Source organism: Schistocerca nitens, chromosome 4 (assembly GCF_023898315.1).
Source record: "Schistocerca nitens isolate TAMUIC-IGC-003100 chromosome 4, iqSchNite1.1, whole genome shotgun sequence".
NCBI lineage: Eukaryota > Metazoa > Arthropoda > Insecta > Orthoptera > Acrididae > Schistocerca > Schistocerca nitens.
In genome coordinates, this window is record NC_064617.1 from 204,471,818 (window position 1) to 204,486,762 (window position 14,945).

The window sequence follows — 14,945 nt, forward strand, 5'->3', positions numbered from 1 at the left end:
CAGCGTGTGCAGGCACTATCAGCAGCTGATTGGCCTCCATGGGTACACTTCTGCGGATGGTTCATCCAACAATGTGTCAATCCTCATTTCAGTGCAAATGTTCTCTTTACGGATGAGGCTTCATTCCAACGTGATCAAATTGTAAATTTTCACAATCAACATGTGTGGGCTGACGAGAATCCGCACGCAGTTGTGCAATCACGTCATCAACACAGATTTTCTGTGAACGTTTGGGCAGGCATTGTTGGTGATGTCTTGATTGGGCCCCATGTTCTTCCACCTACGCTCAATGGAGCACGTTATCATGATTTCATACGGGATACTCTACCTGTGCTGCTAGAACATGTGCCTTTACAAGTACGACACAACATGTTGTTCATGCACGATGGAGCTCCTGCACATTTCAGTCGAAGTGTTCGTACGCTTCTCAACAACAGATTCGGTGACCGATGGATTGTTAGAGGCGGGCCAGTTCCATGGCCTCCACGCTCTTCTGATCTCAACCCTCTTGACTTTCATTTATGGCGGCATTTGAAAGCTCTTGTCTACGCAACCCCAGTACCAAATGTAGAGACTCTTCGTGCTCGTATTGTGGACGGCTGTGATACAGTGGGATTCCATGCGACGGAGGGTGGATGCATGTATCCTCACTAACGGAGGACATTTTGAACATTTCCTGTAACAAAGTGTTTGAAGTCACGCTGGTACGTTCTGTTGCTGTGTGTTTCCATTCCATGATTAATGTGATTTGAAGAGAAGTAATAAAATGAGCTCTAACATGGAAAGTAAGCGTTTCCGGACACATTTCCACATAACATCTTTTCTTTATTTGTGTGTGAGGAATGTTTCCTGAAAGTTTGGCCGTACCTTTTTGTAACACCCTGTATATTCCTACTGAAGTTGCCTTTGTATGTTACTTTGTAATACTAAAAGAGCTGCCTGTTTTTATGAGTAAATTTACTGTACTGTACTTCTTTTTGGCAAATAAACATGTACAGTACGATTATCCGAACAAACCAGTTTTCCGGACACCCATGTCCCCCAATTACTTCGGACAATCGACGCTCTACTATAGTTGCACAGGGAGCGCTGAATATCGTGCCACAGCCTCTCCACGTGTTGTGTTATCTCTTTGGTGTGCAGACAACGTGCTGATCGACTTCGGGCGGTCCCCGCGCTGGAACTGCCCTCTGCCGGACACGGACGCCCCCCGCGTCACGACGCCTGCGGCGACCAGCATCACCACGGGCGCTCCCTCCCGCCGCCGGGGGCCCTCCAGGGCTACCACCACCACCACAGAGGAGCCACCAGCCACCCAGGTGAGTGCCTCGCAGCAGGCGACACTCGTGCTGGCGCACTTAGATTCGACCTGCAGAACCCTGTGGATTTACTCGAACGCGTTTCGTTGTCTGACCACCTGTAGCGCTAGTTGATACCTCTACTCTCTTCGCTTTGCCATTGGGTGATACAATACGAGGGTCAATCCAAAAGTAATGCACACTATTTTTTTTAAATCCATCTTTTATTCTACATGTTTGAAAGTTTTACAGTGTGTAGATACATCCTTTAGGAACAATATATTGTGGGTTGGCAGGAGAGCCAACACCGGGTTACAAGAGGAAGCCGAAAGGCACGCGTTTTAGCTCACGCAGGCTGGCGTGAGGTCTGGAACAGGACAGGGAAATTAGACTTTAGAAAAAAAGGACGTAGCCGGTGGAATACTTAACTTTAATCCATAAATGGTGAACGTCGCTCTTGACGGTACATTATTCATAATATCGATAGTAACTGGTAATGGCGCCTTGCTAGGTCGTAGCAAATGACGTAGCTGAAGGCTATGCTAACTATCGTCTCGGCAAATGAGAGCGTATTTTTTCAGTGAACCGTCGCTAGCAAAGTCGATTGTACAACTGGGGCGAGTGCTAGGAAGTCTCTCTAGACCTGCCGTGTGGCGGCGCTCGGTCTGCAATCACTGAGAGTGGCGACACGCGGGTCCGACGTATACTAACGGACCGCGGCCGATTTAAAGGCTACCACCTAGCAAGTGTGGTTTCTGGCGGTGACACCACACAATATTTACATAATTTCCATCCCTCTCAACTGCCTTACGCCATCTTGCAACCAGCGCCTGTATACCCGCACGGTAAAATTCTGGACCAACCTGTTGGAGCCACTGTTCGGCAGCGTGCACAAGGGAGTCATCATCTTCAAACCTTGTTCCACGAAGAGAGTCTCTCAGTTTCCCAAAGAGATAATAGTCACATGGAGCCAGGTCAGGACTATAGGGCGGGTGTTTCAGTGTTGTCCATCCGAGTTTTGTGATCGCTTCTACATCTACATCTACATCCATACTCCGCAAGCCACCTGACGGTGTGTGGCAGAGGGTATCTTGAGTACCTCTATCGGTTCTCCCTTCTATTCCAGTCTCGTATTGTTCGTGGAAAGAAGGACTGTCGGTATGCCTCTGTCTGGGCTCTAATCTCTCTCATTTTATCCTCATGGTCTCTTCGCGACATATACGTAGGAGGGAGCAATATACTGCTTGACTCTTCGGTGAAGGTATGTTCTCGAAACTTCAACAAAAGCCCGTACCGACCTACTGAGCGTCTCTCCTGCAGAGTCTTCCACTGGAGTTTATCTATCATCTCCGTAACGCTTTCGCGATTACTAAATGATCCTGTAACGAAGAGCGCTGCTCTCCGTTGGATCTTCCCTATCTCTTCTATCGCCGGCCGAAGTGGCCGTGCGGTTAAAGGCGCTGCAGTCTGGAACCGCAAGACCGCTACGGTCGCAGGTTCGAATGCTGCCTCGGGCATGGATGTTTGTGATGTCCTTAGGTTAGTTAGGTTTAACTAGTTCTAAGTTCTAGGGGACTAATGACCTCAGCAGTTGAGTCCCATAGTGCTCAGAGCCATTTGAACCATTTTATCTCTTCTATCAACGCTATCTGGTACGGATCCCACACTGCTGAGCAGTATTCAAGCAGTGGGCGAACAAGCGTACTGTAACCTACTTCCTTTGTTTTCGGATTGCATTTCCTTAGGATTCTTCCAATGAATCTCAGTCTGGCATCTGCTTTACCGACGATCAACTTTATATGATCATTCAATTTTAAATCACTCCTAATGCGTACTCCCAGATAATTTATGGAATTAACTGCTTCCAGTTGCTGACCGGCTATATTGTAGCTAAATGATAAAGGATCTTTCTTTCTATGTATTCGCAGCACAATACACTTGTCTACATTGAGATTCGCTGCAGATCCTCCTGTATTTCAGTACAATTTTCCATTGTTACAATCTCTCGATATACCACAGCATCATCCGCAAAAAGCCTGAGTGAACTTACGATGTTATCCCCAAGGTCATTTCTGCATATTGTGAATAGCAACGGTCCTACGACACTCCCCTGCGGCACACCTGAAATCACTCTTACTTCGGAAGACTTCTCTCCGTTGAGAATGACATGCTGCGTTCTGTTATCTACGAACTCTTCAATCCAATCACACAACTGGTCTGATAGTCCATATGCTCTTACTTTGTTCATTAAACGACTGTGCCGAACTGTATCGAACGCCTTGCGGAAGTCAAGAAACACGGCATCTATTGGGAACCCGTGTCTGTGGCCCTCTGAGTCTCGTGGACGAATAGCGCGAGCTGGGTTTCACACGATCGTCTTTTTCGAAACCCATGCTCATTCCTACAGAATAGATTTCTAGTCTCCAGAAAAGACATTATACTCGAACATAATACGTGTTCCATGGTTTTTTGACTGGCATGTGGCTGTGCATTGTCGTGCAAAACGTCCTGCTTTTGCCGGTGTGGTCGAACACGACTCAGTCGAGCTTGAAATTTCTTCAGTGTCGTCACATATGCATCAGAATTTGTGGTGGTTCCACTTGGCATGATGTCCACAAACAAGAGTCCTTCGGAATCGAAAAACACTCTAGCCATAACTTTTCCAGCAGAAGGTGTGGTTTTGAATTTTTTTTCTTGGGTGAATTTGCATGATGCCACTCCATTGATTGCCTCTTCGTCTCTGGTGAAAAATGATGGAGCCTTGTTTCATCACCTGTCACAATTCTTCCAAGAAATTCATATCCACCATTCTCGTACTGTTCCAAAAGTTCGCTGCATACCGTTTTTCTTGTTTCTCTGTGAGCCGCTGTCAACATCCTGGGAAACCACCTGGCACAAACCTTTCTTAACGCCAACACTTCCAGTATTCTGCAAACACTTCCTTCCCCTATCCTAACATAGCGTAACAATTCGTTCACTGTGATGCGTCTGTCAGCAGTCACCAATTCGTTAACTCTCTGCACATTGTCTGGAGTGCTTGCAGTACGAGGCCTGCCGCTGCGAGGACAATCCTCAATATTGAGGTGCCCGTTTTCATCACGTAACCTGATTGCCCACCGACTAACTGTACTGCGATCGACAGCAGCATCTCCATACACCTTTTTCAACCTCTTGTGGATGTTTCCCACTATCTCGTTTTCACAGCACAGGAATTCTATGACATCACGTTGCTTCTGACGAACGTCAAGTGTAGCAGCCATCTTGAAGACATGCTGTGACGGCGCCACTGACGGGAACAGGTTGAACTAAGCTTGAAAACAAGCGGGAAGGATGTATCTACACACTGTAAAACATTTACACATGCAGAATGAAAAGTGTATTTTTACAAAAATAGGGTGCATTTCTTTTGGAGTGACCCTCGTACTATCATATTTGTTTAACAAAGAAATATGATCAAATATTCGTCAAATTTCTTTGACAAAGACCTTTGACGTACCGCTAAAAAGGGATATTATACTATTGTCATATTTTTCGTCAAATTTCAAGATGGCGGACGACAACTCGTTATTATGCGCTGCAATTGCTAGTACCACAATTTCATTGTGCGTGTATTTGGAAGAAAAGCGGCGTAAAAAACGGAATCATACTTGGATGGAGCCCTAGGTGTTACATCGAGATAATAAAAGCATCTAGCACAATTTGTTACGTGAGTTGCAAGTGGAGGAAGTCAAGTCATAACACACAAATTACTTACGAATGGATGAGAGTGTATTTCAGTATTTGCTCAGGAAAGTGGCTTCTCATATTACGAAACAGAATACTCTCTTGAAAATTTTGGAAATTTGTGGTAAGGTCATATGGGACCAAACTGCACAGGTCATCGGACCCTAAGCCTACACACTACTTAATCTAACTTAAACTAACTTACGCTATGGATAACACACACAACCGCGCCCGAGGGTGGACTCGAACTTCCGACGGGGGGAGCCGCGCGAACTACACTCTTGAGAAATGCTGTATGTGCAGCAGACAGGCAAACTGTGCCAATGCGATTTCTTGATACATGAGAGAGCTACTCTAGTTTCCAACACAGCACTCGAATTTCACTTTGTACATTAACCAAAATAATTCCAGAAACGAGTGAAGCGATCTGTGAAGGACTGAAGGAGGAATATGTGAAGGTAAATAAATGTTTAGTACACTATATGGGCAATAAGAACTATGTTTGATTTTGAATAATTTAATTAATGGAATTGGAGTGCCAACAAATACAAAATTAATAACAAGTACGAAACAGATGAACGCTTTTTAACTTGTGGCATCCAGAGTTTAAAAATAGACAAAGTAAAATGGAAAGTCAAGAGAGAATTTTTTATTTTAGAGTGTTTCCACATCCTCTATTCTGGCTTGCTGAAAAGCTGCCTGGATGTTTCCAGATGTAGAGGTCGATGGCTGTAGCTGTGATTGTGGACATCAAGTCCCCTGCAGCATATTCCATCTGTCCATTAACACACAATTAAGAGCATGCACTGTACCGCTTTCTCACCACCCACCCCGTCAACCTCATCTTCTTCGCCACTGTCTTCCTGACACTTGCAATGACACTACATCTACGCCTTTACCCCGCAAGCCACTGTTCGGGTTGTAGCGAAAGTGCATGATGTTCCAGCATCATTATGCCTCCTTCCTGTGCTATCCGCAGGTGGTACGTGGCAAAATCTGTACTACAGTGTATGTATGATGTGGTAAGTTAATTCTGATCATTACAATTCCAACAATAGGAAAGATAAGAAATAACAGACAACAAATTTTACTTATTGTGCGTACCCAGTACTGGATGAGGAATAAATGAATGGCCGGCAGTATAATAAATTTCATCACTTATCTTGGAAAGTGACTGTCGGAATTTTTTGAGGATAACTCTTTGTGCTGCGCAACGGATTTCACGTAACGACTGCCACTGCAATTTGTCTATCATCCCTGAGACAGCTTCACGCTTACTAAACAAAGGCGTGACGAGTCATGCAGCTGTTTATTGAATCTTTTGATCTCTTCCCTGCCATGAAGCGCTAATATAGCAAGCAGAGAAGAAACAAAGGAGAGCAGCTCATTTCGTCACGGGTCGTTTAATAAAATCGGGAGCGTCACAGGGATGCTCATCATACTCCAGTGGCAGTCACTACAGGGGATGGTTCTTATTAACACTTGAAAACCCCTGAAGCGCCGTGGGTGAGACCCAGAAAAGTAATTCAGTATGAGACATAGGGGGGTACAAATGTCAGGGAATACCCCAAAAGTGGATGACAAATGTTGAAGATGTGATGTCACCAGATGACGTAGCTCGCCACACGTGCAGCGATTGGGCTTGTCGCTCCCATCCTCGCTGGTAGGGGGCTGTGCTAACATCTCTCCGCTAGACTACTCTGTTTTCGAACACCTTTTGTAAATGTGATCTGTTGTACACGTAGAAGTTAGAAAATTATTGTCCTCGGTGTAACCGAGCAAAACCTGTACTAAATTTTTGTGTCTTTCCCTTCGTACCTTGTTTTTTTTATTTGTTTACAGACACTGTTTTGTAGAGAACATGTACATCATTTACTGGTAGCGATGCAGTTCGGAAGCTTATACTTATTTACTTGTGACGCAATACGGTCGGTTGCTCTCCCCGTCGGGTAGACCGTTCGCCGGGTGCAAGTCTCTCGATTTGACGCCTCTTCGGCGACTTGCCCGTCGATGGGGATGAAATGATGATGATTAGGACAACACAACACCCAGTTCCTGAGCGGAGAAAACCTCCGAACCAGCCGGGAATCGAGCCCGAGCCCTTAGGATTGATATTCTGTTGCGCTGACCACTTTTTTTCCATTTTGTTCGGTATTGTTCGTTGCGTTTGGTCTGGCCGGACGTCACAAGACATCCGTTCAAGTTGATCGTTGATTCCTTTACTCAGTTTTTTTTCTTACAGAAGGCGAGCACCCCTCTGACCGAACACGCTGATCTACCGTGCCGGATTCCACTCAGCTACCGGGGCGGACTGCTTTTCGGTTAATTGGCGGAGAATGCGGGATCGGTGAACAAATTAATAAATCTTACCTCAGTTTAGACACATAACTGTCAACACAGTGGAAGAAAATAAGGGACGCAAGACTCAGACTCCTGAACCACACATACTATAGTCGCGCATGTAGGCCCGGAGTCACACCGACTTGAAAACTCCACTGCTTCATGTGCGGTGAGGCACGCCATCTGGTGACGTCACATATTCAATATTTCTGATACAGTTTTTTGGTACTTCCCGACGTTTGCGGGCCCATGTGTCTAATATCAAATTACATGGCTCAGCGTTAAATACGTCCCTTCAGGAGTTTTTAAGCGTTAATCGGAATCACCATTATATAAGAGAGGCTTTGTGCATGACGGATCTGTTTACTGTTGATGTTTCGACATCGTGCGTTCCACGGTCTTAGGCAGAATATTACTCTCTCCCACATACACCTCGCGAAATGACCGCGACGTAATGGGCAGAGAAATGAGTGCTAACACGGAAGCTCATCGACAGTCGGGAATAGAATAGAGAAGGGGGTAGAATTACAGAGGTTCCAGAGGTTCCCCGAGACACATTTCTTAAGCTGGCGTGTGGAAGGTACACTACTGGCCATTAAAATTGCTACACCACGAGATGACGTGCTACAGACGCGAAATTTAACCGACAGGAAGAAGATGCTGTGATATGCAAATGATTAGCTTTTCAGAGCATTCACACAAGGTTGGTGCCGGTGGCGACACCTACAACGTGCTGACATGAGTAAAGTTTCCAACCGATTTCTCATACACAAACAGCAGTTGACAGGCGTTGCCTGGTGAAAAGTTGTTGTGATGCCTCGTTTAAGGAGGAGAAATGCGTACCATCACGTTTCCGACTTTGATAAAGGTCGGATTGTAGCCTATCGCGATTGCGGTTTATCGTATCGCGACATTGCTACTCGCTTTGGTCGAGATCCGATGACTGTTAGCAGAATATGGAATCGGTGGGTTCACGAGGGTAACACGGAACCGCGTGCAGGATCCCAACGGCCTCGTATCACTAGCAGTCGAGATGACAGGCATCTTATCCGCATGGCTGCGGTTACCCTTGACGCAGCATCACAGACAGGAGCGCCTGCCATGGTGTACTCAACGACGAACCTGGGTTCACGAATGGCAAAACGTCATGTTTTCGGATGAGTCCAGGTTCTGTTTACAGCATCATGATGGTCGCATCCGTGTTTGGTGACATCGCGGTAAACGCACATTGAAAGCGTGTATTCGTCATCGCCATACTGGCGTATCACCCGGCTTGATGGTATGGGGTGCCATTGGTTACACGTCTCGGTCACCTCTTCTTGTTCGCATTGACGGCAGACAGGCAGACAGGAGCGCCTGCCATGGTGTACTCAACGACGAACCTGGGTGCACGAATGGCAAAACGTCATGTTTTCGGATGAGTCCAGGTTCTGTTTACAGCATCATGATGGTCGCATCCGTGTTTGGCGACATCGCGGTAAACGCACATTGAAAGCGTGTATTCGTTATCGCCATACTGGCGTATCACTCGGCGTGATGGTATGGGGTGCCATTGGTTACACGTCTCCGTCACCTCTTCTTGTTCGCATTGACGGCACTTTGAACAGTGGACGTTACATTTCAGATGTGTTACGACCCGTGGCTCTACCCTTCATTAGATCCCTGCGGAACCCTAGATTTCAGGAGGATAATGCACGACTGCATGTTGCAGGTCCTGTACGGGCCTTTCTGGATACAGAAAATGTTCGACTGCTGCCTGGCCAGCACATTCTCACCAATTGAAAAAGTCTGGTCAATGGTGGCCGAGCAACTGGCTCGTCACAATACACCAGTCACTACTCTTGATGAATCTGTGGTATCGTGTTGAAGCTGCATGGGCAGCTGTACCTGTACATGCCATCCAAGCTCTGCTTGACTCAATTCCCAGTCGTATCAAGGCCGTTATTACGGCCAGAGGTGGTTGTTCTGGGTACTGATTTCTCAGGATCTGTGCACCCAAATTGCGCGAAAATGTAATCACGTGTCAGTTCTAGTATAATATATTTGTCCAATGAATACCCGTTTATCATCTGCATTTCTTCTTGGTGTAGCAATTTTAATGGCCAGTAGTGTAGATGTAAGTGGCAATGGGCCCGCCATCAAAAGCTGGTATTCGGACACCAAATTACTGCAGCTCAACAACCGAGAGATGTCTTTACCCAAGAAGTCGGTCGCGAAGAACTGCCATGAGACCAAATTATGAGCAGGAAAGAAGGAAAGATTCTCATCGACGTCTAGACATCCTGATACAGATCGCGATACCATAGTGAATGCCGGTACGTTACTTCGCTAGTTAGTGAGCTAGTGCTGCCTCCCGCGACGTGGCTGTTGGAGGGAGGCGCAGCTAGTCGCTTCCCTCCAGCTCCAGCGAGTGTACTCAGACAGCTGGACTGAGCCTCCGTGTTGCAGCCGCCGCGGAGGCCGAGCCGCCCGCGAGCCACGCCGGCGCCCGTGGCGCGAGTGGCCGACGCCTGGCACATCCCGGCCATCCAGTGCTACGAGCCGGAGGACGGCGTCTTCTACGCGCAGATGGGGCCCACCGGCGGCAAGCGAGGCTACTCCGCTATCACCGGTAAGACGCAACACCCGCACAGCTTCCAACAACCCCGCTATCTCTTTCATGGTAATCAACCACATCGAAACCGTTCCACTTCCATATGTCTACATCTACATCTACACACATACTCCGCAATCCACCATACGGTGCGTGGCGGACGGTACCTCGTACCACAACTAGCATCTTCTCTACCTGTTCCACTCCCAAACAGAAAATGACTGCCTATAAGCCTCTGTACGAGCCCTAATCTCTCTTATCTTATCTTTGTGGTCTTTCCGCGAAATATAAGTTGGCGGCAGTAAAATTGTACTGCAGTCAGCCTCAAATGCTGGTTCTCTAAATTTCCTCAGTAGCGATTCACGAAAAGAACGCGTCCTTTCCTCCAGAGACTCCCACCCGAGTTCCTGAACCATTTCCGTAACACTCGCGTGATGATCAAACCTACCAGTAACAAGTCTAGCAGCCCGCCTCTGAATTGCTTCTATGTCCTCCCTCAATCCGACCGGATAGGGATCCCAAACGCTAGAGCAGTACTCAAGAATACGTCGTATTAGTGTTTTATAAGCGGCCTCCTTTACAGATGAACCACATCTTCCCAAAATTCTACCAAAAACCGAAGACGACTATCCGCCTTCCCCACAACTGCCGTTACATGCTTGTCCCACTTCATATCTCTCTGCAATGTTTACGCCCAAATATTTAATCGACGTGACTGTGTCAAGCGGTACACCACTAATGGAGTATTCAAACATTACGAGCTTCTTCTTCCTATTCATCTGCATTAATTTACATTTATCCTGTTCAAATCATCTTGTATCCTCCTACTGCAAAGTGACAGTGACGTCTACCAGACAGATGACTTGAGAACTCAACGGAGAGCCGTACCGAGGTGGTCCAGCGTTTCTGGCAGAACAGTCAACGCCGAGTCCCCCCTTCCCCGCCCTGGGATATGTGAGACTTAGTTACAAAAGCCTATATGGCTTAAATGTTTAGCACAGTGATCAGCAAAGAATCTTCAAAGTCGGTAAAAATGGAACCCTTATAGCAAGTAAATGAAAATAATCAATAATAAAAGCAGGCGATAAAATCGGTGACTTAAATGGTAAGATGGCTGAAAATTGTGGAACTTAAAACATAAAAAGAAAGGTTCAAATGACTCCAGTATGGGACTTAACAGCTGAGGTCATCAGTCCCCTAGAACTTAGAACTACTTAAACCTAATTAACCGAAGGACATCACACACATCCATGCCCGAGGCAGGATTCGAACCTGCAACCGTAGCAGACGCGCGGTTCCGGACTGAAGCGCCTAGAACCGCTCCGCCACCGCAGCCGGCTAAAACATAAAACAAAGGGTTGGCGATGCTAATAAAAAAACACAGGGAGCAGACAGGTAAAATAATAGATAAATAATTAAAAAACACGGCGACAGTCTGGTTTCTGTTCGCAAGAGATATAAAAATCACACCCAGCACAGCATGATTTCTGTTCGCAACACTTTGGAAAGACGCACAACAGTGAACACTCACTGGAACACTGCACTAAAAAGATGGCACAAATATGACACACAACAGACAAGGGCAGATGGGGGGGGGAGGGGACCTGGACAGATGAGGGGAAAGAAAAAGGGGGGATCAGAGGAAAAACGAAGAGGGGAGGGCGACAGAGGGAGAGGACTCATAAGGGGGGGGGGGGCAGGGCAGACGTGAGAGGGAATGGGTTGGGTTGGGTTGTTTTGGGGGAAGAGACCAAACAGCGAGGTCATCGGTCTCATCGAATAGGAGAAGGACCTGGAAGGAAGTGGGCCGTGTCCTTTCAAAGGAACCATCCCAGCATCTGCCTAGAACGATTTAGGGAAACCACAGAAAACCCAAATCAGGATGGCCGGACGCGGGATTGAACCGTCTTCCTCCCGAATGCGAGTCCAGTGTGCTAACCATTGCGCCACCTCGCTCGGTGAGGGAATGGGGGATGGCAGCGGAGTGAAATGCAAAAGGACTTGGGGTAGAGAAGGGAGACAGAGAGAGGGTAGGCAGGGAGAAAACAGGATGGAAGGGGGGGAGAGGGAGCCCAGAAAAAAGGACAGAGGAAGGGAGGGGAAGGTGAGGATCAGAGTTGATTGGAGGGATAAATGGAGGGAGAGAGGGCATCATCCGGGAAGGGGAGTCGACAGAAGCCACCTTGAGAAAAGAGATGAAGGGTGAAGAGATGGAGAGTAGGGGGGACACAACGGTGAAGGTGCAGCAGAGGGCGGGAGTTGGAGGGGAGAGGAGCAACCAGGGGATGGGGGGGATCAAGGCGGCGAGAGGTGTAGAGGACACAGATATGTTCGAGGAATAGGAGCAGATGGGGGAAAGGAATCAGGTCGTAGAGGATCCGTGTGGGAGACAGGAGGTGTATACAGAAGGTGAGGTGGAGTGCATGGCGCTCGAGGATCTGGAGGGACTTACAGAATTTGGGGGATGGATATCCAGGTGGGACTGGCATAACAGAGGATGGGATGGATGAAGACTTTGTAGGTGTGGAGGATGGTAGACGGGTTCAACCCCCATGTCCGGCCAGAGTTTGGGTCACTTATTATTAACTAGCTGCAGCGCACGGCGTTTCCCGGGATGTTTAAGAGCCACCACACAAAGTGATTGGCTCTGTGCCTTGTTCATACTGACATCAAATGCAAGCCACATGGGAAACTGCAATTGCTTTAAGTCGAAGGGCATATTTAAATCACTGGATGTCAACGGGATGTGACAAATGAATACGTCTTCACTTGTATCAGAAGATGACTACCTGCACCATCTGTTGTTTCAAATTTGGAAATTTGTGGTAGGTTCCTATGGAACCAAACCGCTGAGGTCATCGATCCCTAGGCTTACACACTACATAATCCAACTTAAACTCACTTACGCTACGGACAAGACTCATACCAATGCCCGAGGGAGGACTCGAACCTCCGACGGGGGCAGCCACGCTAACCGTGGCAAGGCTCTTTAGACATGGCATCTACCCCGCGCGGCCCTCTGTTGTTTCATATTACGATAAGTATCTCATAGTGTTTTTGCAGAAATCGGCTTCTATTGTTTCAGTTCACTTTTCACTGACCCAAGTTGGGCTGTGTTTGAGCACAACTCGAACTGTTGGAACACTTTACGTCGCAATTCGAGAGATTTCGGGTTCTGTTCGATCTTTTGACCAGCCTCCGATCTATTGACTTCAATAATTTTCCTCGAGACATTTGAGTGTCATCTTTATCTATGATAATGAATTAAAACTAGTGCCGTGGCCAGAGCTTGAACCCAGGTCTCGTTGCATACTAACGCAACAATGCTAGCCCTTACACCACCACAGCACTATAGCTAACATTGCTGCGCTAACTACCCTATTCCAATGCCCTACCTAATAGAAAATCGCGACCACAGGCGAGAGTGGGCTGCCCATTGCGACTCTTTCCGTTAGTTTATAGTAATCTCCATTCATATTAATCTCCATGAAATAGAAAATAAATGTTTATTTCATACTACAATAGTGAATCCGTAACCACAGAACATAATTTTTTTCTTTAAAAAAGGGGTTATTTTACCGGTTTCAACGAACTGCGCCGTCATTTTCAAATGTAGAAAATCAGTTGGAGAATATATACATCTTACAAAAGTTACGGGAAGTAATAGGACCAGGCAAATTTCTCGTAAGTTTTGTAATATGTGTGGTCATAATTCTCATTATATTTTCTTCAACTGATGGTTCACATTTAAAAACGACGACGTAGTTCGTTGAAACCTGTAATGTAACCCCCTTTTTACAGAAAAAAAGTTATGTACTGTGACAATGGCTTCACTATTGCAGTTTCAAATAAACATTTAAGTTTTTTTTGGTCACACTTCTTACGACTATTATGTAGGAATATGGAAACAGAAAATACATAAAAGCCAGGATATGCCTGAAAAGCTCTGTGCTCTTCTCGTCAAATTTCCGACCAACAAGCTCCAGTCAGTCTCGTAGAGGCACCCTAGTGAATAACGAAACGTCGTCAAAACTCACCAGGATGTCTGAGTCTTTCATCTTGAAGCTGTCGAGGCGTTTTACGAAATTCACAGAACTGAGGAAGTGATGAGGGCATTTACCCACATAATGGCTTAGCATTTCCGTCACGTATTTTGCAAGCAAACATGTATATGCCCTAATATTGCTGACAATTGGGCACAACAGCACCCCATCTTTGTGGACTTCAGTGAGTCCATAAAGTCTTGCCGGTACAGGGCCCCCTCTGCTAATCCGCGTCCTTGAAAAGAGCCCTAATCTTTTTCTCCAGCTTCTTTCTGGGATCAGCGTTGATCATCCTGTATGAGTCGTCATCTAGCAGGCTCTGCACCTTCTCAATGTAATCCTTGTTGGAAGGAATAACAATAATGTTTTCTTTGTCACCAGGTAAGACAACAATGTCAGGGCACTATCTCAGTTCCCAAATCGCCGCCCTCTCTCTGGCGGGGTGGCGACAGGAAGGGCTTCCGGCCACCGTCTGACACTAACATCGTAAATGCGTAGTAACAAGGCCGACCCCGCGCTGGAGTTGGACAAAGGCACAAAGAAAATGACGATGAAGAAAATGATGATCAATAATTACTTTTGCTCAATGAGGTAGCATTAACGCTGTGAAGGTTACAGATTCCTCATACGAGGTGCATTCAAGTTCTAAGGCCTCCGATTTTTTTTCTAATTAACTACTCACCCGAAATCGATGAAACTAGCGTTACTTCTCGACGTAATCGCCCTGCAGACGTACACATTTTTCACAACGCTGACGCCATGATTTCATGGCAGCGGCGAAGGCTTCTTTAGGAGTCTGTTTTGACCACTGGAAAATCGCTGAGGCAATAGCAGCACGGCTGGTGAATGTGCGGCCGCGGAGAGTGTCTTTCATTGTTGGAAAAAGCCAAAAGTCACTAGGAGCCAGGTCAGGTGAGTAGGGAGCATGAGGAATCATTTCAAAGTTGT

General features: G+C 46.7%; 1 protein-coding gene across 1 annotated transcript in view; it reads left to right on the forward strand.

Annotated features, from left to right (window-relative positions):
* Positions 1–14,945, forward strand: part of LOC126253083 (protein Skeletor, isoforms D/E-like) — a 316,336-nt gene that overhangs the window by 263,433 nt on the left and 37,958 nt on the right. The window contains exons 10-11 of the mRNA XM_049954182.1: positions 1,144–1,319; positions 9,810–9,972. Of these exons, the coding sequence (XP_049810139.1) occupies positions 1,144–1,319; positions 9,810–9,972 (339 nt within the window). The remainder of the gene's footprint in view (positions 1–1,143; positions 1,320–9,809; positions 9,973–14,945) is intronic.